At 40.5% G+C, this 26,343-nt stretch overlaps 1 protein-coding gene across 4 annotated transcripts in view; it reads right to left on the reverse strand.

Annotated features, from left to right (window-relative positions):
- The window catches only part of SPIDR (scaffold protein involved in DNA repair), a 209,238-nt gene that overhangs the window by 176,272 nt on the left and 6,623 nt on the right, over positions 1-26,343 (reverse strand). For all 4 annotated transcript variants that reach the window (XM_056330864.1, XM_056330863.1, XM_056330865.1 and 1 more), the window contains exons 2-5: positions 25,279-25,434; positions 24,174-24,252; positions 22,465-22,650; positions 19,542-19,699 (exon numbers count right to left, since the gene is read on the reverse strand). In XM_056330864.1, the coding sequence (XP_056186839.1) occupies positions 19,542-19,699; positions 22,465-22,650; positions 24,174-24,252; positions 25,279-25,434 (579 nt within the window). The remainder of the gene's footprint in view (positions 1-19,541; positions 19,700-22,464; positions 22,651-24,173; positions 24,253-25,278; positions 25,435-26,343) is intronic.

The following is a 26,343-nucleotide window of genomic DNA, read 5'->3' on the forward strand; positions in this document are numbered from 1 at the left end:
TCATCTATTTTGTCACGAGCATGATTTTGTCACTGGAACTTCAGAAGTCATTCCTGCTTTAAAGACACAAAGTATATACTATGATTAAAAGCAGTCACAAGGACAGGAATCAAAAAAAAAATATCAGTGGGCAGAGAAAGGAAAACACTTGAACACATGCTACAGCTTGCAGACCTTGTTCTGCTCCGTAAATCCATGGCCATGTCCATTTCTCTCCTCACAAGATTCATGCAAGGTCAGGTTGGGTTTTTTTTCTTAATCCTTCCGCAAACATCAAATTCAAAAGCCTGTAAAATTTGAAAACCCAAGCTCTTCAGAAAACTAACACAACAGAGCCACCTACCATGCAAAGGCAGGACTGACAGGGCTCAAGCAGCAAGAGCCGCCACCGAAACTTATTTGAATGAACTTGACCCAGGTTGGCAGCCAGCCAGCACCCTACGTCACCCTGTGACTTAACAGAACACAGTGTTCCTGGCACCTGCACAAAAATGTGTTGAAATCCACGCTGGAGAGAGAGAGGAAAAAAAGTCAGTGTATGTTTCAAATTAAAAAAGGAAAATGGTAATGAAAAGGTAATAAAACACAAAGGCAGCATTAGATATTTTTAAATGCATCCACTGCATTCTTCCCCTGATCCATTCATATCGTTTGGTGCTCCCGTGTGTACCAGAAGCTCGGCGCACAGGCAGTTCTCCCCAGGACAAGCCCTTCCCTATCCAAATCCAATCCCACATGCTCTCCCTCTCACCTCTATCTGTGTCCTACCTGGAAAATTCCAGTGCAGTGCTCAGCCAGGCAATGAGGGCAGACAGCGGCGCTGCGCCAGGGCTGCCCCTGACTCACTTCCGTGCCGAGCCCTCGCACGGAGGCGACACAGCGGGCACCTCATGCAATACTTCTACACGGAATGATCAGTTATAGAGTTATGTCATTCACAAATGGATTATGTTAACGCTCTGTCGTGAGATGAAAAGCAAACAAGCAGGAGGAAGACAAGCAAAACAAACCTAATGAACCATGAACTTGATGTCCTTCCTCCACATACTGTATGGCTATTGTCTCCCTTTTCTGCATTTTCTCCCTCTGGGACTCCCCTTCTTTCTCTCCAAAGCCTAGCCTCAAGTCCCTTTTCCCACTCTTCTCTCCCTATTGTCCTGTCCTCCTCTTCAGTGACTGATCAAGACATTTGACACCTGTAGGTGCAGGTTCAAAACCAGCTCACAGATACCGGCTTTCTCCAGTCACCTATTCAGGGCCCACACCTGCCGCCTGCAAGCTTCCAGCAAAACCTTCCAACCAGACTGTCAGCCACAGCAACAGGAAGATGGATCCAGTTTCATCCTCATTACCTTCTGCACACACATCCTCAGCCTAGCACGCAGTCCCTGCAGTTAAAGGGACATACAGGAGACAGTAATGCAAACATGCTCCCTACCTGGACAGCCCACTGAAGCTGCTTCCACCATTTCAGTGCAAACCTGAAAAGCCACATCAAATAGCTAACCCAGCATTCCACCACCCTTCACTCAACAGCTGAAAGATGACAACACTTTTGTCTAGTTACAGATTCTCTAATGAGACACGGAACACATGGATCTAGGAGATAATCCACAGCTCTGCCCAGTCTCTGCAACATGGGAAACCTGTGTTATATGTGAAAGTTGCACTGATTATTTTTCACCTCGACTTTTACATACTGCAAGCTGCTATTATGACTACAGAAATAAACTACGTGCTAACCAAAGAGACAATAAAACTCATATAGGAAGCAATTAGGCCCTTTTAGTAGTCCCTGTTTAGCATCACAGAATATAATTTCAAAATTTCTTTTCTTCCAACCAGAACTCTGCTTATGCCTTTTAAATTAAAATAGTATTACCCCCAATACTATAACACTGGGAAAAGTAAGTCTGCGTGCCAAGGATGGAAAAAAAATAATGAGAAAGAAGTCATGTGTCTGATGTTTTATAAAATATGTATTATTTTTTTTGATGCTCAAAATGCCATTTTCTGAGTAACTGCATCCTAAAGTAAAAAAAAAATAATCTAAGGAGATATCAAAAATACAATTCTTATACCACTTTCTTTTGCCTTTCTATGGGATACATCAAGAACACATTCACATATGGAAAACAACTCCACTTTGTTCATCAGGACAAAGTAGAGGACGGGACTACTGGAAGACTGAATAATTTAAAAGCTCTCTATAAACAATTAACAATCATTTGACACAACATTTGATATAAGTGAAAATTTCCACAGAGCAAGAGAAACAGCAATGGAGATAATTTCTAATCTTGTATTTCTATGGTCAGGTTCCAGACCAAAGAGGCTACCTATAAATCAGCAGAGAGAAAGTGAATTCAGAGTTAAGTAACTTCAAGAAGAAAAAGAAATAAGAAATGTAATTCACATAAGAAATACACAGATTGCTGATGACACAGATGACAGGGAATTCATATCAAGACATGTAAATTTCCAATGACATGCCTTGACTTGATAGGTTATCTTTAAAATAAATATGATCTGCTCCTTCCGTAGGGTTTTTAACGAAGACATGCTGGCATTCACACCATATGCATCTAATGTCAGAGCAGTTACCTGCCCATTCCCCTCCAAGCACAGCCAGAAACACTACTCAAGCAGCAGAGATGGGGGGAAGATTTCACAGAAGAGGGAAGCTCTTCAGTAGTCCCATGTTTATAAAGGAGCTGACTGGGTTGTCAAGGAAAGAAAAATCCACAGTGATCTCCACACAACATGCTTTGAATACACACAAATTTGTCACAACATTACAGATGACTTCTCCACCCAACTTTGAAAGCCTGCCCCAGTACCCTCGCCTCTCTCCTAATTGGGCTTGGCAAGGAGCACCAAGATACTGTTAAGTCTGTAAGTTTGCTTGAGAACCAGATCCACAGGTTGGAGAAGTTTTCTCGAGCCACTCCCAGCTGGATAGTGGGCAAACCACAGCGAGACTGCCAGAGCCTCCAAGGAGGGCAAAGTTGAGGGCAGGATGTGACACACTTACCACAGTCATGCAGGCTACTTGTCTTCCTGACACACAGGGTGGTTTACAGCCTCTAAGCAAATGCACAGGACTATTAGTTCATACAGGGTGAGATTAATTTTTTATTGTATTGTTAAAATATTCAGTAAGGTAGTTCGTTCTTACACCCTTCAAGACTGTGAACGGGATGTTAAAAAAAGAAAAAAAGAGTTGGGGTCTCTTACAATTAAAAGATAAAGCAAGAAGTCCTTATATTTTTGTAGCTGAACACAAAAGCCTGTAAGGCCTGTGCTCCATTGCCCTTCTTCTAAACCACCTCACCTCTCTGGAACATGAAATACTTCAGTTTGTTAAGCCCTGGAATATTTTCATTTGCGGTTTAGGGAATCTCAGGTGATTGGATGCAATTAGCTGCACCAGGTCCAAACCCAGAGTAACACATTCCCTGACTTTAGTACATACTGTTTAAATTAAATTTTCAATTGAAGCACATTATGTTTTTATTCAACATACAAAACAAAACCCCAATCCACCAATAATTTTCATGGTAAAGCCCCATTTTCAAAGCACGGTTGAATCCTGAACCACGAATGTGTCTCTAACCATCCAACTATATACATATGAAAGCAACCACGACAGCACACAACTATAGCTAGTTACGTACCTGCCAGGTGGCGGGAAAAATACATCTAGGTGAGAGGAATACTTTTATTTTCTTAAATACAACACTGTTTGTCAATTTAAAAGAAGGAAGATTATAACTGATGGGTCACCCTCCTTAAAAGCAAGTGTAAACAAGACATATACTGAAGAACAGCAATACCTTCTAAGCTACATTAATGTGTCAAGTTATTCATTTGAGATCTGGGTCATTTACTAATAAAGCAAAGAGCACTTACCGTCAGTAATGCTGCAGAACCTGACAATCTAACAATTTTGCCTACTTTCTACTCTCCCAGTTTTAAACATAGTTAAAATATCTGCTTAGAGGGTTAGAGAAAAGAATCTAGGACAGATCCATAACAACAGTAAGTCGTAAGTACAGAAGCTGCATAAAAACACGACTTCTGAGGAGCAGGAAGTGCAATAGCAAGTGAGAGATACAGTCACATCCATAGGTGATTAAAACCAGGATAAAGCCAGAATTAAGTCAGCATTGCATTTGAGCTTCTGCAATATTCATAGTCAAAGCATTTTAATTCTATTGCTGTTTTATAACACCTGATCCATCGGTCCTCATAACACTCTGGTCTGGAAATTTTATTACCAGATGAAAAGCACAGAAAACAGATGAAAGGAAAAAATGTCTAGCTACCTATGGAGCAACACAACAGGATTTACGTGATCTGTGGTTACAATAAATGCAGAGAGGCAGACAAACTGCACCTATCTGACTATGCAATAAAACTCAAGACCTTTCGATTTATTAAATGTAAGTTATTACTGTTTGCAGTGAAGGAGATGCTGTTAATTGCCACCTGCGTATGGCAACATACTTCTAGATACTTGTTTTTATTTTTACCAATTCAGCTTAGGGCTGGGGGGTGTGGTGTGCGCGCGGTTTTTTTCTTTTTTCAAAAGCCAGTGCAGGTTGATGTATTTTTCTAAAAACAAACACACACACTTGTTGTACTGACCACATTTTAACCACAGTAACAATGTCACACAATCCATCAGGCTTCTGGATTCTACAGTTTTACAATGTTAAAACAGACTTGTACTCATACGTTACTTTAATAAAATTTCAAGTTGGTTTCTTCAGTCCTAATTTCATTCTCACTTTTTGTTAATTCCTTTATATCCGTAACTATTACCTTCTTCTCTTCAGTTTCATGCTTCCATTACATTATGCACTAGTTTGCCCTATTATGTCCTCTGTGTGTTTTTAAAGACTTTTATCAAGTATTGATTTTCCACAGTACAATTTCCTCTCTTTAGAACATTACATAGTTAAGCTCATAAAACCAAACAAAAGAATTCCTTTCTTTTTCCAGCATTGATTGTTTATATTTCTAAACACGCAAATAGTCTAGCTTTATCTAGAAAAAATTAAAGCATTATTCATTTTAGAAACCGAGCATACAGGGACTAACGCCTACCAGACAGATTGAGGCACCAGGTATGAAGTTTCAGTTTCACTAAATAGAAATAGCCTATCAGATTCACTCTGCGTTTTAGATGTAGACAGCAAACCAGAACTTCCTTTTGCTTTAATATCCCATAAACACTGGCATAATGCCACATAAGATAACATGCTAACCAGACTGGAAGCTGAGGACTTAAATGCACAATAAAACAGCAATTAAAAAAACTGTGGAGATCAAGGAAACAAGAGTAAGAACAGCAAGAACAAGTCAGGCCAGAGACGTGTTGAACTCAGCATTCTCTCTGGTACATAGCCTATATGAGATGCATAAAGCCATAAAGCAAAGTAGTAGTACAAAGCAAGTGAATACTTCTTCCCTGATATACTCCTCCACATTGAAGTGATCTGCAACTCCAAAAGTTCCCAAGTAAGCAGCATTTGACTTATTAGTTTGATGGATTTTCTCCAGAAAAAAACCCTGTCCAATCACTTTTAAACCAAACCCTGTAGAGGTCTGGTAATTTAGAACTTCTCAGTATTTTTAATGTCAGCAAAGAAAGTAATCAGAAGGGACAACAGGTGGGTCACCAGCCATAGGTTTCCAGTCCAGCTGCCGTGGTTTGTGCAACACCTAAAGAAACCTCAGAAAAGTTAAGGAGTATTATGCTGAGACCTGTACCAAGAAATGCAAAAGGAAGCCGCAACCTCTGTTCAATGACTTTGTGCCAGCTCAAGAGCCTGAGCAATGAAGCGCATTTTAAGAAAGTCATAGTGCTGGAGGAAAAAAATACATTGAAAGATACTGTTCTTGCAGTTAAACCTTACAATACTACCAACACTTGGAGACCTCCATCAGAACATTTCATTCATTCATTCCAATTCATTCTAGTTCGTAAGAATACATAAGCTACATTATCAACTTTCTTCTTAAAAGTGGAGCATAGTGCTGCTAACAAGCAGATGGAAATTTTTTACAATCTACTGGCTGCAGATCTCAAAAATTAAAACCATTTGCTGTTCTTCCATTTAAAATATGCATGGTAACAAAGCAACAGAAATTAGCATTCAGTGGTCTCTTTAAATCATGCCTCCCTGCTTAAAATGTGAAAATAAACCACTACACATTATATCACCAGTAGTCTTACTTTTCTGGTGCTGCGATGACGATAAAGATCATGACTGAGTCAAAGCTGAATGATTGTCTATATTACTACTTTAGACTGTTCAGGGGGTCTGGAGCACACAAGGCCAATAGAAAACTTCCACCACCACTTTCGAAAATGCTTACAAATTAATTGATGGCAATTAAGAAATAGCTGAGTAGCATTAAAAAAACATGCAATTCACATGCAGAGAATTTTAAAAGTTTTGCTTCCTCACAACCAGATTTTTGAAGTCACGATCCAACAAGCAACTGCTGCATCAAACATGCAGAAATGCCAACCTGAGTATGCTCGAGGTAGCTGTGAAGTTATACATACAACAAAAAATTAGGTGGACTACTTTATAATAACATAGTACAGCTTCCCCTGCGCTCCCGCCCACCCCCCCCGATATCAATGTCATTCTTGTCTTCCAGAAGTGACTTGCACTGCGTAAGTGTGGCATAGAAGTTACATTGCCTTCCAATACTATATAAAATCACATTATACTTTTCCTTCCATCTTTTCCCCAATTCTTTCTTCCACTTAGCTTCCAACACAATGAACTATGATGATGTTTAACCAAAATATTTTACACTCATCATCCACAATGCGAACCAAGGAGATATATGCAACATTTTTCACTTAGACTCATATACAAAAGTGATTAATCAACTCAGCATCTTCATTATTAACAAAAATGATGCATTCACCTTTCTGGGTTTTTTTTGTTGTTGTTGTTGGGGTTTTTTTTAAACATTGAAGAAAGAACCAGATATTCTCCTGGACCTGGTTTCTCCTCTGATCTAATTAGATTTAACAATCCATCAATATGTGTGTGAACCATTTACCTAAAATTGTAAAGCCATGTAAAAGCATTCTCTGCCCTGTTCTGATGCCCACTTAACTACTTTTTCTCTCACAACTCCCTCCTGTGGTTAGTGCTAAGTTTTTAACAATTAAATGCTCTTATAGAAAAGAAAAGCAATCACAGATTCTTTAAATTATAAGCAACGCAAGCCACAAGTGAAAAATAATGTAAGAAACTAGCTCTACTGTTTGCATGGGGGGGGGAAAAATGTGGAAAATGAGACTCAAGTGCATCTAAAGGTTAGCAAGTAGATGGGGATAATTAATCCTCCTGCTTTTTTTACTTGTTTCTTGTAAAAACACTGACTTCGTTATTGTTGAAACTGACAATCTTCTCTGCTGTCCAGCTCATTGCTTTTTAGGCATATGACAGTGGCAATTATTTCCTATTTTATTTCCGCATCCTAAAGTTATACTCTTTGAAAAATCTACATAACCTGGTATTTTTTAATCCAAACTTTCTCCACAAACTGTGTGCTGGTTAAACCACAAAACTATGTAAAAGAATAAAACATTTTGTTTCCTCACCTCCTCCTCCAATAACTACAGGCTAAGGCTGATGACAAATTCTCTTAGTGCAAGGACTGCCTTCACCCTTCCTTTCTAAATCAGTAAATAAACACCATACAAAACCCCTTATATCCTCCCAACACACCACAAGTATCTCACATTATAAGGAGGATCCTGTTGAGTCCTGCACAGGATGAACACATTAGCCAAAGCTCACCATTGGTGAAGCTTCCTGGTATACAGCTATATAATCTGGTTTTACAAGCAGCTCTGTAAAACTGTTACATTACTGTCTGTGATATTGTCAATTCTTTTCCCTGTACATGCCTGCAAAGGACAGAGCAAAAGACATATGATGCTTTATCTACAACTGCCACAACTAAAAGGTCTTCTTTTTGTCTTAAACACATAATGCATTATTAGATTGGGGAATCCATCCTTGCCAAACGTCTGGAGACCATGAACATAAGTTGGTTCAGAAAGGGACTGAGCTAGCTACTGAAGGATAAAATTCACAATTAAGTCTCTCAGACTTAATAATCTCAATATAACTTCTGGCTCAGAAAACACCTAAACTGCAAGAGATTCTCCTTCTTCTACTGCACAACATTTAACAGTCTTACACTTTTCTCCCCTACACTATTGTAATTCAGGACCCGAGCTAGATAAACCTTCTATATAACAATTCTGCGTCATCAGTTTATGAATAACACTTTGTTTTATTACTTTAGCATTATGGACCCATTTCCAGTTTCAGCCCTCACCATTATACACTCATGCATTCACATACATGCCCTGAAATGGAGCTGCAATTAACTTTCTTTCTGCTGTAAGCAGGGTAAGTATCATGGATTTACACTATTTATACCGCTAGTTATACATAATCTTTTGGAATGGGAGAAGTGCCTCATATCCCAGACAAATCACTTCATTACTGGAACATACCAGATTCACAACGAAACTCAGCAACACCATTTTTTTTTTTTTAATTTCACAATGCTTAGATGTACTTCAACAAATGCTTATTTTTTTAAAAAAGATAACTATAGTGCTTTTCAATTTGTCATAAAAATGAAAGATTTCAATTAAAAAAATAAAAAAACAAACAAAAACCAACTTCGCTTTGCACTTCTCCCTCATGCAATCAAGCAAGTTAAAGAAACTTAGCCTGTGAAGCCTGTCACCAGCTCACTTCAGGGAAACTAAATGCTTCTCTAGAAAAGTCTGGCTACAGCCATCAATCCTCTACAAAATCTGCGCCATCTCAAAGGCTCCTCTCCATCCCTATGCCTGTTCAGAAAGCTTTATTAAAAACACGAGGTAAGCATGAAGTAGACTACATGAAAAAACACTCTGCAGAAGCCACACAGAGCAGCAGGTGGCAGAGAACTAGAGCTACAAAGGGTATCCCCTGCATTGCACCAAGTGGACATCCATTTGCAACGTCACTTTTTGGTATGTGACTTGTCAATTACTCTGCAGAGAAAGCACCGAGGGTGGTGACGGAAAGAGGACAGAATTCATACACACTGAAAAGCCCACAGCACGCAAACATGAGTATAGCTGTAGAGGAATCTACCAAGGATCATTCTAGCACCCTGACTTTTGTCTCCAATAATGATTAGTGCCAGATGTTCAGGGAAGAGTTTAAAACAGGACAAGCATGTGGCAATGCTGCCACAGAACAGTCTCCCTGATTCCAGTTTGTGGTTTCAACTAGAGGCAAGATCTTTGCATCTAATCCTTAACAGATTTGTCTTCGGTGAGTTGGTCCCACTAGTTTTGAACCCATGTCATCTTTCAGCATCCGTATCATCCTGTGGCAAGGAGCTCTGCAGCTCATATGGTGCGATGAATAAACTACTTTTTAATGTTGAACAGACCTGCTACTTCCACTTGATGTCTCCTAGCTCTATACAATATCTAGTCATTTTGTTTACTACTTCTATTTGTGATTCACGGGTTTCTTTCATGTCCTCTCCACAGCAACCTCTTTTTGAGGCTGAAGGTTTCTATTCTAAAGAAGTTTTCTCATGCAGAAAACATCCCATGTATCTGACTACTTTTACCAACTTGATCTGAAGCTTTTCTCATTTCATCCCACATTATTTTTTGTGAATGGGAGGACCAAAACTGCTATCCCTAAGTACAGTTGATGCGCAAACTTAATGGATTTTTAAAGTTGCAGTGTGTTTGGCAGCATTTGAGAGTATTTAAATCCCAACAAAAACATCAGCCCTTCTCATCCATGACTATTTTATGTCAGGATGAAGCTGCTCTGCCCATCCATCATGTTTGCCTTCACAAGCAAGACAGTTCCAACCTACTTTTCTCACTTAGCGTCAATGATCCTTTTCCCACGCGCAAGGTGTCAAGCCATCTACAAAATACCAATGAGTCATTCTTCCCAGAAGCATCAGGCTTCCCAGCAGCCCCACCAGGATCCCTAACAAAGGGAGAACAAGGCTTTCCTCCAACGGCATAACAATGAGAAGAATACAGGTAGAGAAACAAGAGTCGTTGTGTGCAGAACACTGGAGGCTGCCACAACAGCACTGCACCGGCGAGACACCTTACATGAGAAGCTGCCACAGCCACCATTTCTGAAGAGTTGCAACCAGATGAGAGTACTTGGTGGTACAGAGCTAAGTAGTTATATTAGGCAAGAGCGAACATGAGCTGGTGAACTGAGACCAAGCAATAACCAGGTAAGGGTGAATGGGGACAAGCAAGTGAAATAGTGACCATGCCGGCAAGAGGAGACAGTGTGGGAGGAGAATGACTGGGACTGAGTCAAAAAGTATGTCACTGTGTTGGGACTGAACACTGAATCAATAGTCAGGTGCAACAGCTACTGCATGTGTCCAGGAAGTGGGAATAATAAAGCTGGGCTGAAGTTGTCAGTAGTGGAAGAGAGGTATCACATGGAGTAACAACTGATGAGCATATTGCCAGAGACACCAAGGACAAAGACAAAAGTATCCAGTAGTCAAGACTGCTGCACTGGTCTGAAGGCAAACAGGGATAGAGAGGGTGGGGGGAGCAGGGATAAGTATAGGAGCAGGGTTGTATGCAGTTGGCATATACGTGACAGTATGCCAACAGATTCCTGCAGAACAGGCAAAATTCTCTTTAACGTGTTACAATTAGAGTTACAGACCATCTCCACAGAAAGGGTTAATCAGTCACCAGGGTTATTAGTCTGGAATGTAAGTGTCCTGATAATTCAGATTTACAAATCTTTTGTTATCACCTACAGATGATTCAGAGGTTTGTATAGAAACTGTTTATCACAAAGCAATACCAACAAAACATGACACAGACCCTGCCAAACTGGATATGAGACACATATTTTACCCCACCCCAGTCCCATCTCATTGTCCCCAAGAAAGCCAATCTCTTCGCCCAACAAAAGTTCCCACCTCCAAATTTCTTAAGCTTTACTATAAACATTCTCAGTTTTATTCCATTTGTTCTGCCCCCATTTACTCCTCTGTTACCTATCCAACACACTTCTGCATTGCAATGGAAGCCAGGAATAAATGTCCTGTTCCCCATACCATACCAATAAACTGCATTCTCTCTAAGGAAAAATACAGTGGCATGACTTAAAAAAAACCCCACAAAACAAAAAACCCACATAGCTGCCCTCTTCCATGCAAAAAGCACAGATATACAGGATCTTCATCCATTAAAGACAGGGAGAAACACACTGGAAAAACCTCAGGGGGTTTTAATAACCCCAAGGTTAGTATAGAATAGTTTCTAAACTTTGGTCTTCTCTTGTTTTCTAAGGCATTCTAAATTTATTTCCAGATCTTCACAGTTCAGTAGATTCTACAAAGACCCAGTATACAAGAACCCTTACCACAAAAGGAACAGTTCTGTTTCAGTGAAGAGGGATCAGAAACTCCTAAGATGATGAACCCTACAGGGATAGTTGGATGATTTTGGTACATCTCATGCTTTATTTGTTCCACCAGGAACTGGATGACCTTGAACATTTAAATATTTTATTTTCACTTAATAGCCATTCTATAAGCAGTATTACACATTTGGTTTTTTTCCAAGTTAGCCATGTGTATGTCTGTCTTGTCTTGCTGCCACAAACCCCTAGACCAGTGAGGTTCACTTGTGAAAAGGTGCAAGCTGCAACTACACTAGGTACCTTAAAAGGACAAGAAATGTTTTCACCACTGGATGCAACAAACATGCCTGGTAGTGAAAGAGCATTTTACTTCCTCTCATATATTCAGGCCTTCACCTGACATAATGAACTGTCATGATGGGGGACAGAACCAGCCACTACAAAGATCATAAAATTATTTTTAAAACAAAGTGACAACCTACGAGAAAGACAGAACCAAAGGCTTTGAGAGAATTCAAGCCTTTAGCCAATCTACTCTGTTCAGGTCTCCTAAATACTGTGGTTGTGGAAATCACATTTAACAGAACATGAAATGATTAAGACTGGTCCCATGTATTCCACTAAAACTCCTCTTCCACCATTTCCTTCAAGAAGAATTTCAAACAAATTCAAACCAATCTCTCCTCCAATTTGGCCTCAAGAGTCCTGAGACAGTTTGGAGGATAAAGTTAGACAAATCAAAACTCAGCAGCTTTTTCACTGTCCTCACAGCTCTTCAGAGAACACAAAACTATTAGCAAATTATTCATAATGGCGAACGACAGAGCACCTCATCACACATAGGAAAACAAGACAAAAGCCTTCAACTTCTTATTAATGTTAATTCCTCTGGTTTTATCCTTTCTCTCCTTTCAGAGGAGACTACTGCACTCCCAGCACTGCACGTTCTGCTCATTCCTGTAGCCTCTGTTGTTGTAGCACCAGGCAGGCTACCAACAAGAGACAGATGACACCCTCTTTCTTTGCTTCAGCTCTTGAGACAGAGGTCAGGGCCCTGACAGGGCAAACATACTGCTTTGCTTCTCCCTAGTACCCCTGAAGACCTTCCGTGGTGCTGTGAAGAGCACCACACTGCAGAGAAGTGCCAGACTGAGGAAAAGCAGATGCCTCACGCAGCCGCAGGAGAACTAACACAGGCCACTTGAATCTTGTTCAAAACACCAGGCAAATGTGGGGAGGAGGAGGGGAAGACAGCAAAGAGGGGGGCATTCGATACATGGATGCTGAGATAGCAATGCTGTCAGCTGCACTTAAATATGTTGCTCTCCAGAGCTGTGCAAGAAAGAATATGGGGCTCAGATGAAGCTTTAAGTTAAACAAAGCAGAGGGGCTGGATTAGCATGCACAAACAACCCGGTGCTTCAAACAACGTAAAGATACAGTCTGAGAATGACAGCACAAGGCAGCAAGATCTAAAGTCTGTTTATGTCACTGAGCGAGCTCCTGCAATCCATCAGATTTTGTACACCCAGAGTGTGGTACACAGGAGTCTGTTATACGTAGTTAATAAGACATCCAGGAATTTCACAGACTAGGCACAAAGAAGTACAGTGACCTCAGTGACACTCTGGATCCCCTACAAGAGCACACTCTCATACATGCAAGCACCTGTATGACAACTGTGATCCAAGACACTACCTTCAAAATGGGCACCACACACTTGCAACATTTTTACACCACCAAAAAGACACTTAATGAGTGTCAAGACACTCATATGACTGACAACAGTCTTGAGAAGGATAATGAGCCAATTCAGCTAACCCTAGGAGATCTGAACTCCTGTCTCAGAACTATAAAGAAAAATCTTCCCAGGGTACTTTAAACTATCAAAGCAAGGCTGAACTAGTATCTGCAATCCTGATTTAAAATTCATGGCATCATTGTTTAACTGGAGGCTTAAGAGAAGCTAGTTATAATACAGATAGCCACAGCTCACCCAGAAACATGCTGATAAGCTATTCTGATAATCTGAGCAAATCATGGAAACAAAGCTGAGAGGGGAGCTATTGTCTGTGACCATGGACAAAAGTTTCAAGGCTTCATTTCTGGATCAGAAGATGCAGACGTCCCTGCAAATGGGATGCAGCGGAAAGCAGCTGGTACACAAATTCAGCTTTGTCTTGTAGTTCAGGTATAAATCATTCCACCTGACTGACATGAATGCAAAAGGCATCTGTTTCTGTACTGCTACTGACTTGCAGTCTTAGGATTAATAGGTCTGACCTAAAAAGCCTGCCTGAAGAGCCCTGCTGTAAGAGACATGTTCTACACAGAAAAGTAAGGTTCCTTTTTTGGGGGAGACAGGGAGGAGAGAGGCACGGGAGCAAGAAGGATGTTGCCCAGACCGGTTATGCTGCCTCCATCCTTGGAGTTTTCAAAGATCCAACTAGATAAAGCACTAAGCAACCTTGAATGACCTTGAACCTCAGCCTCCTTTGTGCATGTTGAACTGCAGACATTTTGAAGTCCCTTCCAATGTGAATTATTCCCTGAAGTACACATTTAGAAATAATAGTAAGTTTGTAGGTATTCTTGTATATATTGTAATAAACTTCCTTCGGTAATGGACTGACAAAAATAAGTGCTTGCAGTAACATGGCTGTATCATCGCCCTTTATCAGTGTAATGTCATCAGGCTGACAGGATGACACAAATCCCATTTGCCATAATAATGATTCCCTACATTGAGCTAGCCTCTTAAATTCTCTTACACAACTATAGTTCTAGACTCAATTCTCATCACCAAGCCAATGATAGTTATTATTACTATCATAATGGATCAAGAGAACAAGGACATAAAAGCAGGCCCAGAAATAACAGCAAAATCTTGGCTTACTCATCTTCTAAGTGATCTCTTCAGAATTTCATTAGGTATGTTAAATTCCCCTCAATGTAATACACAGAACGACAGAGTGGGGATTTTTTTAAAAGCAAAATTAAGGCAGTAATAAATCCATGAACCAAGCAATTGAGGGAACCTTATTTTGACAGATGAGAAGGCCTCAGGTGAAAGACATACACCTACATACATCCACGTACAGGAACAACTTCTCAAATAGCATGTTCTTTACTCTGGGAAAACCCAAAAATTAACCTTTTGTACAACATGACAATTTTTGCACAAGACTCAACAACATCACATCAGATCACCCACTGTCAGGGCACGCAGACCGTAACAAAACAAAGCACTGAAAACACAGTGGTGATCCATTTAACAAAGTTTTGAAACATAAAATACGGCAATTCTCTTTTTCAGTTGTCTATCATCATACAACAAGATACTTTAGGGATATTACCATTCTATATGTATTTAAAGGAAACAAGCTCTTATCCATGTGGATTTTTGATAAATATTCAGCCAAATTAGAAGTTAAGATCAACTGACAAGCTTATTAGTGTGCTCTGCAATAAAAAGTGTCTGTGATAAACAGTTAAGCTTTATTAATGTTGCATAGCGAGTACAGAACACTACCTTAATTCCTACACATTAGCAATATAAAGGGCAAAAACTTCTCATACCACTCTAAGATAAATCTCACTTGCCTTACATATAAAGCAAGCAAATCTGGCTACCCATCAGAAACTGCTAAGTAGATTTAACACACAGGACAAAAAGAAAAGACCATACTCTATAGGATACCAAAATCATATACTCCATAAAAATGCTGGCCTACTTTAAGGGATTAAATTACAGAAGATATTTTAAGGAGGGATCTGAGTACAGAAGATGATGCTACTCGGTGCGCAGGGCCAGAGAAAGTCCCCAGTTTATGAGGTAATACAGCAGGAGACATAAATCCACCTACAAGACCACTAGGTTTCATTTAATCCCTAGCATTAAAACATTTAGAAGCTGAAAATAATTCAGAGATGAAGAATTCTTATAAAATATGGATCTTCAGCCCACCAGACAAGGTCTCTGCACAAGTCTGGCAAAGAGCAGTCATTACCAAGGCATAAAAATATGTTAGATCAACTTTGAGGTGATTACATGGTGCTCTTCTGGAAAACATGTATACCAAAAAAATTAACATTAATGGTTAATCTTTGTTTTAGCATCATAGTCTCCAAGAAAAAGGAGAGCGACGTATCCACCATAGGCAACTGAAAGCAGAGGAACTCTCAGAATAAAACCATCTGGGATCAGACCTTGCCAGATCTTTGTCCTGCATCACCTTAAGCAAAAATTCAACCAGTTATAGGTCAAAGGAAAGTTAATTAAAAAAATAACTCTCCCATCCCCTAAAAATATACAAAGGAAAGCATGACTATGTCATATCTTGCACATGTTTTCTTCAAAAATTCTGGATTGAACCGAACCCAAAAACTAGCTAACAGCTGCTCACCACAAGACCAGCTTCAACTTGCCTTCCTCATTATCCTCTATCAAGCAGCTTTACATGTCAGAGATGACTAGTTGATAGGAAAGACACAGCACAAGGACTTGGAACACGAACTGAATCGGGACTGTAGCTTCACACCCTACAGATAAGCAGGAGTTTAATCTTTATACCAAAAACAACACACAAAGTCTTTCTGCATAGTTAATTATCAATGAATAGAAGTAATTTTCAAATTAGATGTATTGGTGTATAAAGGGAGAAGAAAAGCCATGAAGTTATTAAACTTTTGAGATTTCCCATTAGAAACTTAGTACACTCCTATCATGGGTAAATACTACCATAAAGATATTCTGGCAGCAATCCTAAGCCTCCAGAACCTCTTGGTATTTGGCATATTTTGAAGTGGGGTAAAATAAACTTCATGGTCTTTTGATTATCCACACACTCTATTAGGTTCCAGAGGTTTAGTAAATACCACAAAAATTATGATATATCAACATTAGGCTTTTTTTCCTTCCCCCACCATGAAACAGGCCACAAAATTAACAGGCCTTTTTAAGGTACACTCACACAGCAAATGACCTCCTATAGTGAACACTGCTTTTCTATTCTCTCTTAGAAACTTCTCAAACATCTTGCCTGTAATTTTTTTCTAGGAAAACAGCATATCCCAAGTAAAGAAAAACAAAGACTGTAACAGACACCACAATCACTGGGGATTTACCCTCCTGCAAGCACCAGATTCTCAGAAGAAAGTTTACTGGTGAGGCTGACCACCCATGAAAATTCCCACAGCGTGGCACTCCAGCTGGGAAGAGGGAAGGGAAAATCTGAAAAAGCATCCTCAGATTCCAAACATACCCACATCTTTTCTGGTAACTATTCTGGTTAGGGTTAAAAACTTTTTATTACAGTATGGTTGCATCAAAAAAGCCCTTTCACGAGCACCATTTACTAATAAAAGTGTGTCTCATAATGTTTATCCAACTCTCCATCTACACTGGGGTAAGTCATTCTGCTATAATAAAAGCAGAACAACTTACTGCTTGCATAAAACTCAGTTTTGCTTTACAGAATCACAGAATGGTCAGGGTTGGAAGGGACCTCTAGAGATCATCTAGGCCAGCCCCTGCTAAAGCAGGTTCTCCTACAGCAGGTTGCACAGGATTGCCTCCAGGCGATGTGTCCAGAGAAGGAGACTTGCACAGCCTCCCTGGGCAGCCTGTGCCAGGGCTCTGTCACTCTCAAGGTAAAGAAGTTCTTCCTCATACTCAGATGGAGCTGCCTGTGCTGCAGTTCGTGCCTGTTGCCCCTTGTCCTGTCGCTGGGCATCACTGAAAAGAGCCTGGCCCCATCCTCTTGACACTCACCCTTAAAATATTTGTATGCATTGATACGATCCCCTGTTAGCCTCCTCTTCTCCAGGCTGAACAGCCCCAGCTCCCTCAGCCTTTCCTCACAAGGGAGATGCTCCAGACCCCTCATCATCTTTGTAACCCTCTGCTGGGCCCTCTCCAGTAGTTCCCTGTCTCTCCTGAACTGGGGAGCCCAGAACTGGACACAGCACTCCAGATGGGGCCTCACCTGGGCAGAGCAGAGGGGGAGGACAACCTCCCTCCATCCTGGCCATGCTTCTCCTGATGCACCCCAGGATCCCGTTGGCCTCCTTGGCCACCAGGGCACACTGCTGGCCCGTGGACAACTAGTTTTCCCAGGTTTATGCACAGCATGGTCTCTTCTGACACTGCCACACAGGACTCGGGCCATTTTAAAGCAATTCTTCATAAACTTGAAGAATACTTGAGTAACCGTTGCTGAACTCTCAACTACGGCTGTTAAACTGCTACTGACACCCACGTGAGGTGGCCGAAAGCTGGGCGGCACGCGGTGCCACAGCAGCCGGCATGCTGCCACACGTGATGTCCAGACCCACTTTCTTCACGCTGCGGCCCCAGCAAGGCAGCAGGACCCTGCTACGGGGCCGATTCACTGGGAAACTGGAGGCTGCTCTTCCTTTGCGAGCAAAACTCACTGCCATACTCCATCCATACTCTCACACTAATTTTACTAAAGAATCGATACCTAAATTTAAATGAATTTTAGTAAGGCTTTAATCCAGCTCGGTAACAGCTTTCCCCTGCCCAAGCCCGGCCCGTTTCCCTCCCCCTCCCGCAGGGGTGGCACAGCTTCAGCCTGCGCGCCTGGCCGGGCCCGTGCCCGCCGCCCTCCCAGCGCCCGGCGGCCGGGCCGGATCGGCACGGGAGGCCGGGGCCGCGCAGACCGGGCCTGCGGCGCCCCCTGCCGGCGGCCCGCGGGAACGCCTGGCCGCAGCCCCGGAAGCCCAGCGCCGCCCAGCGGAACGGCTCGGTGCGGCGCGGCCCGGCGGCGGGAGGCGGTGCGTGTCCCCAGCGGGCCGCGCCGGCAGCCAAGCCTCGCCGCGCCCCGGCCCCCTGCCAGCGCTCCGCCACCAGCCCCGCGCCCAGCTGAACTTTCCCCAGCTGCCCGCCGGCCGCTGCCCCACGCCCCCTCGCTGGGCTCCTCCGAGAAGGGTCAGAGTCCTCCCAGGCCGCCTCCGGCCCAGGCGGCCCCGGCCCCCCCGCTCCACCCGCGGGTGCCGCCCCGGCCCCCCCGGCCCCGGCAGCGCTGCAGGCGCGGGGTGGCGGGGGAGGCTCCTGCGGGTGCAGCCAGCCTCCAGCACCAGGGTTAAACGTTAACTTTGCCCAGGATCCTGCCACATCTGGAGCCTCTTAATACAAGTCATTTCACTGTAAGACACTAAGCAAAGATCAACATTTCTGCCACGTATTCTGTACTTGATACAGCACGCCATCTCTAGAAATAAAGCTTTTTTTTTTTTTTCTGTAGAAAATAAAAGTGCCAAATCTTGGCTGTTCAGATTCAGCATTTACTGCTGTCTCTTTCCTGAGCTCTGCAATCCTCATCGCTGAAAAGGGAGCCCTGTAATGATCCCCTTACCTCACAGCTGCTCTCAGAACATGGTCTATTCACTACACCTGGATTTTATATAGCTAAGGTCTCAAAGTGCTGAAGAGAAATAGGTTAACAGCCTCACCCACCACATTGCAGAAAATTTGTTTGATTGACATCAACTTGCTACAGGCATCCAGGGGTTGTAGAGAATCCAGATCATCACATCTCTGGTGAGAAACCTACCCACTTGATCACTTTCTGCACAAACATTGAATCACAAATTCCATTTAAACATAAGCACAAGCTTGTTTACTGCAAGGGCGACCAAGGACCTACACAGGTAGCCCAGAGAAACTGTTGAGTCTCCATCCTTGGAGATACTCAAAACCCAACCAGGCACAGCCCTGAGCAACCAGTTCCAGATGAACATGCTTTGAGCAGAAGGGTTTGACTAGACAGTGTCCAGAGATGCCTTCCCACTCCAGTCATCCCATGATTCAGTGACAACTCTACCAAGCTATACATGTGGGGCACTGCTTGGTTTTGAGGTTTGGCAGTCAGAGAAAACACCTTGAAAAATTCTTATGTACAGAATTCCTTCTGAAGAGATAAGCAAAATGCTCACATTTCTCTGAATTAAATGCAATCAAATATGAATATGCTCCATAATTATAGTAGAAGCTTTTTTTCTCCCCTTAAACTTGAAACAGTTTCTCACCTTACAGAGTTCATCATTCTCCTCTTTGACAAGCAGAGAATTAAAATTTGTGCAAGAGTCCGAGTCTGATATCTCCAGCGAGCTATCATCTTTTTCTGATCCGTCACACCAATCAGTGGAATCACTATCCTTCTCCCAATCAATTAACTCCAATTCATCTAAAACAAAATATTTGTAAGAAGAGTTATTATAATCAGCATGTATTATTCATAAGCATGAAGTCAGAGTAATAGTACAGTTATCCCAAATTTGGGAAAACCAAAATGTTATTTTTCATGTATGTTCAACTGATCTTTATGTTTAACTCTTTTGTAATCCTGTCCCTCACAAAAGCTAAATCCTACTAGCAGACAATATCTGTGAAAATATAAAAACTACATACAAAAAATAGATTTCAAAGGCACTGCCTGGAAAAAGGCAATATATTTAAATGTTTAGGTAGGTAAGTATTTTCTAGTTTTGTTATTATTTTTCCTAGGGTTTAGTTAGGTAGGGTTTATTTTGCCCAGTCGTGTTGGATTTTCCAAGTGTACTCATTTAGAATTAACTACTCTAAGCAAATATCTCGCAGTGAGCTGGAACAGCTGAAAATTTGGTGTAAGTTAACATCTGCTATTAGTGGTAACCCTCACAGAGAAATGAAAAAGCTAGTCAAAATGGTCACCTCCTAAAACACCACGGCTAAACACACAGGTCTGCAAATCGAACCTCTAAACACATCAGAGGATTGTTTAGGATAAATTAATAGAAACAGGCAAAAAAGAGACAATTTTTTCCAAAAAAATCCACAAAAAAATTACAATAAATTAAGAGATGCTGAACAAGATGCAGAACTGTTCTTCCACCATCCTTATAACCAGATGGTATTTAATGCAACTCCAGAAGTCCACTCACACCTCCAAGGATCTCCTGAAGGCAATGGAAGCCTGAGCTGCCACAGCAGCCTCACCACCCTTCAGGTCCAAGTGCCACAGGGTACTGAGAGGAAAAATCTCATCATATTTTGTATAAATGAGCATGTTTAGAGGAGGAGGGATGAAAGCTTTTTTTGTTTTGCTTTTGTACATGTCAAATTTCTGACATTGAAAGAATCATGTATGGGGAGAGGCAGCAGAGAAAGGAGGCACCTCCAGAACGTGCTAGGCATCCACACAGATCTGTGGAACTGTAGCAGTACCTTCCGGACTTGGCAGTGCTACTGTAGTCCAAATCACTAGTTCTCTTCATCAAACTTCTAAACTCTGAAGTCACCCAGAGAAATAAACACACAGCTCCGGTGTTGCCTGCTTTTTCACACACATGAATGTATTTCTGTCTATCTATGAGAAAGCTTCATAGGAAATTTTAAACACAGACATTGGTAACCAAGTAATGGGTCTCTTGAAGCTGTGTGACAAGCTGCACGTAACTTGTGACAGCAGTATAAATTCCTTAACAACATACAAGACTATCAAGTTTTATCTTGTCACCCTCAAGTACTAACACTCAGCCCTCTGAAGGTGAACTTCACATGGAAGGCCATGTCACTTAAAAATACTTTTTCGGCTATTGTCGCCACACTTACAATTGTGCCTATATATGCACACACAGAGATATACATACACAATACTATAACTAGCGTGTAGGATGTTTACTTGAAAAAGCATGCAAATTACAGTTCTTTTACTCCCTATTGCTTTCAATATATTTTTGGGTTTAGAAGAAAACCAGGAGATAACTAGACTCCCTCAGTAACTTCAAGCAGATACATAATGCATCAGGGTTTCTTCATTTGCACAGAGCAACCAAATTTTGCTGTCTCAGAAGAGTAGAAATAAGTCTGTGGATATTCTCTTTTTTTTTTTACAAAAAAAAAAAAGATAATTACAGATGAAAACCTGCAGAATATACTTGCAGGAGACAAGTGCAATAGAGTATTAGTGGCAGGTTAAAAGATTCCTGGTGAGCATTAGATTGCAATCTAGAAAATGGCCAGTCCTTCCATTCCAAAAAGAAGGAAAGAAAATCACTCGAAATTACGAAAGATTACTATCGGATATGTCAATGACAGCGTTAAATCAATGACAAAAATATGGATGAGATGAGGAAAATTTTGCATTTTTGTTGTAAACCTATGGAGCACGTTTAACCAGGGTGGCAACCAAAACAAGAAGTAAATCAGTCAGTCTATTTCCTCACAGTGGTGTCTGAACACTTTGCTAGACATCAGGGTGTGAAGTTTAGCTGTAATACTTCAGATATAGCCGAACTATTACAAAGCTAACCTGATTTATTTTTCACATTGAAATTACGTCCTAACAATATCCTAACTAATACTTATATAAGAGTACATATGTCAAGATTTTTCTGTCTTCAGCTGCACTTTTTAATCAATTTCTCTCCCCTCTGTCATCCCCTGCTCCATCAATTAGCAAGCAAGAACTAAAAACAAAACCCATGGTTGTTCACACAATACAGCTAAAAGGGGAAATGAGGAATACTGTGTACAGAAACAAAAACTCACGCCACAGCGTAATGCTATCTGCCGCTGCAAAGTCGGCCACATTAGTCAGTAGATGCAAATAGCGATATCACCAGTCGAACAGGGTGGGCAGAGAAAGCTGTTCACAACCTCAGTCTGTATCACAGCACAGAGAAGGAAATGGTACAAAGAAACTATAATATATTAAAATGAACTGACGCGCCTTTACTCTGTGTTGTACAAACTGCCAAACTATACTCCTTTACGCCAAGGTTTAAAATTTTTGTACATAATTTATACGAAGAACTTATTCTACACTCAGATGAAACTGATGAAAGAAGTGATTTAACCAAAATAGGATTAGATCATGTCATTTTGTCAGAATGATCTCAGAGTATTTTCATTACAGCATTTGAAGCTGAGAGAAGGTTTCTTGACAAATCTGCTTGCATTTGAACTTACCTTCACTACTTCTGTCCTCTAACAATAAATCATGTCTGCTAGGTGACTCATCTATTTTGGAAGCATGACCTTTTTTGCTGTGTGACCTTGGAATCAATGTTTTCTTTTCATCACCTGAAAAATCACTGCCACTAGAGGTCCATATTATGTCCTCAGCTTCCTTAGAGCTTTCAGCGGCAGCAGATCCTATTAAAAAGAATTGTAAAGTGTTAAGATTGTTACAGAAATGTAATTTTGTTGAATTTTAAATTCTTAAAAATTAAACTATACTATTTTTTAACTGGAAAAAACATTACCAATTCTGTCACCAGGCTTCAGAGTTTAATACTGGAGTATTAACTCACACCTATTTCTTATACATGCATGCATTATTTTCATTTTGGTTCTCCACAATAAATGCTAACAATTCTTTTTATACAAGGAGGCTATCGTTCTGTCCTTTGGCCGAGTAAGAACAAGTAATGGCTGTCTGACATACAGCCCTCTACACAGCCCTCCTAATGCTCTCACACATGCTCTTTTAAAATGGTAAGTGGTTTAAATAAAGACTGTCCTTAGAATTCTGGGACTGGGCTTTCTTTGACTTTATACAATGAATAATAAACAAATAAAAGTATTCCATCAGTAGAGATTACTTTCCAGTCTTATCCCAAGAGAAAAAAAAATTCAACTTTTCAGGAGTAACAAAGAACAGCTGGCGCGTTTTTGAAGGGAGACATTTAAATTCCAAATACCTTTCTCCATAATTTTTCATAACAAAAGCAAGAGGAAAAGGATTAATACTTAACATGGAGCACACAGAATTAGCAACCATAGGAAGGCAGAACTTCCATTTCCTACCACTATCTAAAGCTTATTAGGTAAATGGGAAGTCAGACAATTACTGGGGGTTTGGAATTAGGCAGGAGGGCCCAGAAGAGAAACATAACCACATCTCCTCCTGCAACACAGAGTTTTAGGGTTGGTTTTTTTCAGAAATCTAGAAAGGTGTGATTTTTGAACCCTAAAAGGTACTCAAAAGGTGCCCAGCAGGTCACCTACTTCACCCCAACAGAAGCAGCACAACTGCTGAAGCAAGTAGAAATACAAAGACTGAAGAAACTACTGCCCCCTCTTTCTTTCCTTTCCTCTGGACTCAAAAAGAGAAAGAACTGGAATGAGTCAGTAAGTCCTCCTCCTGTTTATTATGCCTAGAGTTCTTTTTTAAAAATCACAAAATTAAACAGACTCAGGTGCATACAGAAGACTGTGAAAGCAGGATGTTGGCAAAATTCTGTTTTTCTATCTATTGCTCTTAGAAAATACATATTTTCTCTCATGCCTGCTTGTCTGTCTCTAGCATTAGAGTAAATAATTTTACCCTCTAACTAGGCATCTAAGAGTTGCTTTACATTCCCTCCTCTTAAATATGTGGACAATTTAAATATCCTCTTCCTGCTAGAACACACACTATAGACACCATTGGTGATGCTTCTTTCACCTGTTCAAGACCAATAGCTGAAGCTTTGCAGAATGTTATTTGTGGCACTCTAGGTGAACAGAGGAGCCCAATCACAATAGCATCACAACTGTGTCTCTTATCAAAATTAGCTTCTGATGACAATAACAGAAGAAAGCAAGCAGTATTTTGAGCCAGCTTCTACCTTGATAAAGGGCAAAACAAAGTGGCAATCTGCTGACAATGCTAACATGAAATAGTTATAACGTACCCGCTGCGCTTTCAGCAGATGTTAACAGTGGTCCAAGATGCTTCTTAATCCTGGATTTCTTACCAGTAGGTCTCAAGGACTATATTAAAAAAAGACAGATTCAATCACCAAGACATTAAAGGCAGTTTTAACATTTAGTAATACACTCAAAACTACTGTTTTGAGTACACCACAACTTAGTAGCACAATTTCAATTTAGTTTTTCTATCTTCTACTAGACTGCAGTATAACGAATAAGGTAATAAAGCATGAGAATAGTAACATAAAAGCTTAATTTTCATTGTTTTGGGAAACATAAACTTACTGTAACTATGACAGGAATCACATCTAACCTTGCAAAGAACAAGAGCCAGTATTTTCAGCATTAAGAATCAAAAGCAGGGAAGAAGAGCACGCTTGATAAAGCATGTGCCCTATTCAAAGTTACAGAAAGAAGCGCTCAGTGGCTCTGTCTCTAATTTTCTTAAATCACACAAGCCATGCTACACTGTGACTGCTAAGTACCAGAAGAAATAGAGAGCAACTTGGTTGAAGATTTTCAGCACCGAGCACTTCTCACTCAGAGCTGACTGAACATCTCTGTTTATGACCAACAAGACCAACACAAACACAAAAAAATAAGCATAATTAGATATATCATCTAAAAGAGCATCTGCACCAAGATCCACATCTGCATGGGTCATCAAAAAGCAGGATTTTCTACAGTGAATTCATTATTGCAAACATACTCTTTAGATCTAGCAAAAAAATCTTCAGAAGCAAACTTGAGTCTTTTTGTTCCATATTTTTTAGGAAATGCAGTACTCCATCCCAAATGTGAAATTACTTTTGCATCTTTCGGTGCATTATTGAAATTTTCAAACTGATAAACGTTATCTAGAACATAATATGTTAATGTAAGCTTGGAAAATTACACTAACAAGCTAAGACAATGCTCTTATGTAACCTTATTTCCATTTTTGTCTACTTTGACAGTTATAACAATATGTTGTTAATTGGGAAACAACACAAAAAAAGGGCAACATCTTATAACTCAGTCAAGCATGGAAATTGGTTTAACTGTCAGTTTGCATCTCTTTCTTACACCGTTAAGCCAGCATTTTACCTCCAGCACTGAAGTATTCTGAAAACCATCCCCACACCTAAGCCATGCATTGGAAATCGAAGCAGCAGCCACTGATGGCCTGACATTTGATTTTTTCAGCTGTAGCAGTGTCTCATCTGGGAAGCGTGCACATTCTGCATTCCAAAATCGCTTCCGCTACAAAGGAAAACAAATCCATTAAAAACAGTGTGTACACATAATTCTTTTCAGGTTAACTGTACTTAATCTAGACTGCCCCTAAGTATTTTCTGAATACTTACAAACCTAAATACCAATTTTTAATGACCTGAGCAAAAAAAGTTTTGAATACTTGCAACCATTTTTTTATGCAACGCTAAATAATAACACCACCACCAATGCCATAGCTAAATTTATTTTTTTGGAAGTACACTACTTTCTGTTTATCTCCATTACATTTGGCTTTATAATCATTTCACAAAAAACAGTAGATGAATGATGCCTTCCCCTTATGTGGGATGCTGGAAGTCATTTGGACTCTTAAGTAAGTCATGAAACAGGATGCTGACTAGCCTTCCAGTGCTAATTTCATGCAGTAGATTTTCACGCCTGAGAATAGCTGAAGATGAGAGAATTGCCTGTTATATCCAAAGTTATCTTGTGGATTCTACACCAGTTTACACACATAATTTGATATTTAGCACAACAAACATCTTAGCCCGCTATGTTACTGAAACTTATCTTACAATATGTTGACTACATTATCTGCCTGAATACATCTTTCTTCTTCTGATATACTTTCTCTCAAGTAACAAAGTTCCTACCCATATTTAATAACTACTCCAAAGTTATGTTAATCAGCACATATATTTTCAGCCAGGCTGCTCAACCATACATACTTTGAACTGAGAAAAATATGCCCAAAACCCCCACCAAGGTCTTTGGCAACTTTTATCCATTTTGTAACTGATAATGCATATTTGTTTCCTCTAGACCTTTTGAGTGCTCACAAGAATGAAACAAGCACTTTTCAAAAGTGAGCAGTGAACAGCATCTTCACCCCTTCAGTCAGCCTGACCTATTGTCAAATGATGACAGTAAAACAAA

The sequence above is a fragment of the Falco biarmicus genome, chromosome 3, assembly GCF_023638135.1.
Source record: "Falco biarmicus isolate bFalBia1 chromosome 3, bFalBia1.pri, whole genome shotgun sequence".
Classification (NCBI taxonomy): Eukaryota; Metazoa; Chordata; class Aves; order Falconiformes; family Falconidae; genus Falco; species Falco biarmicus.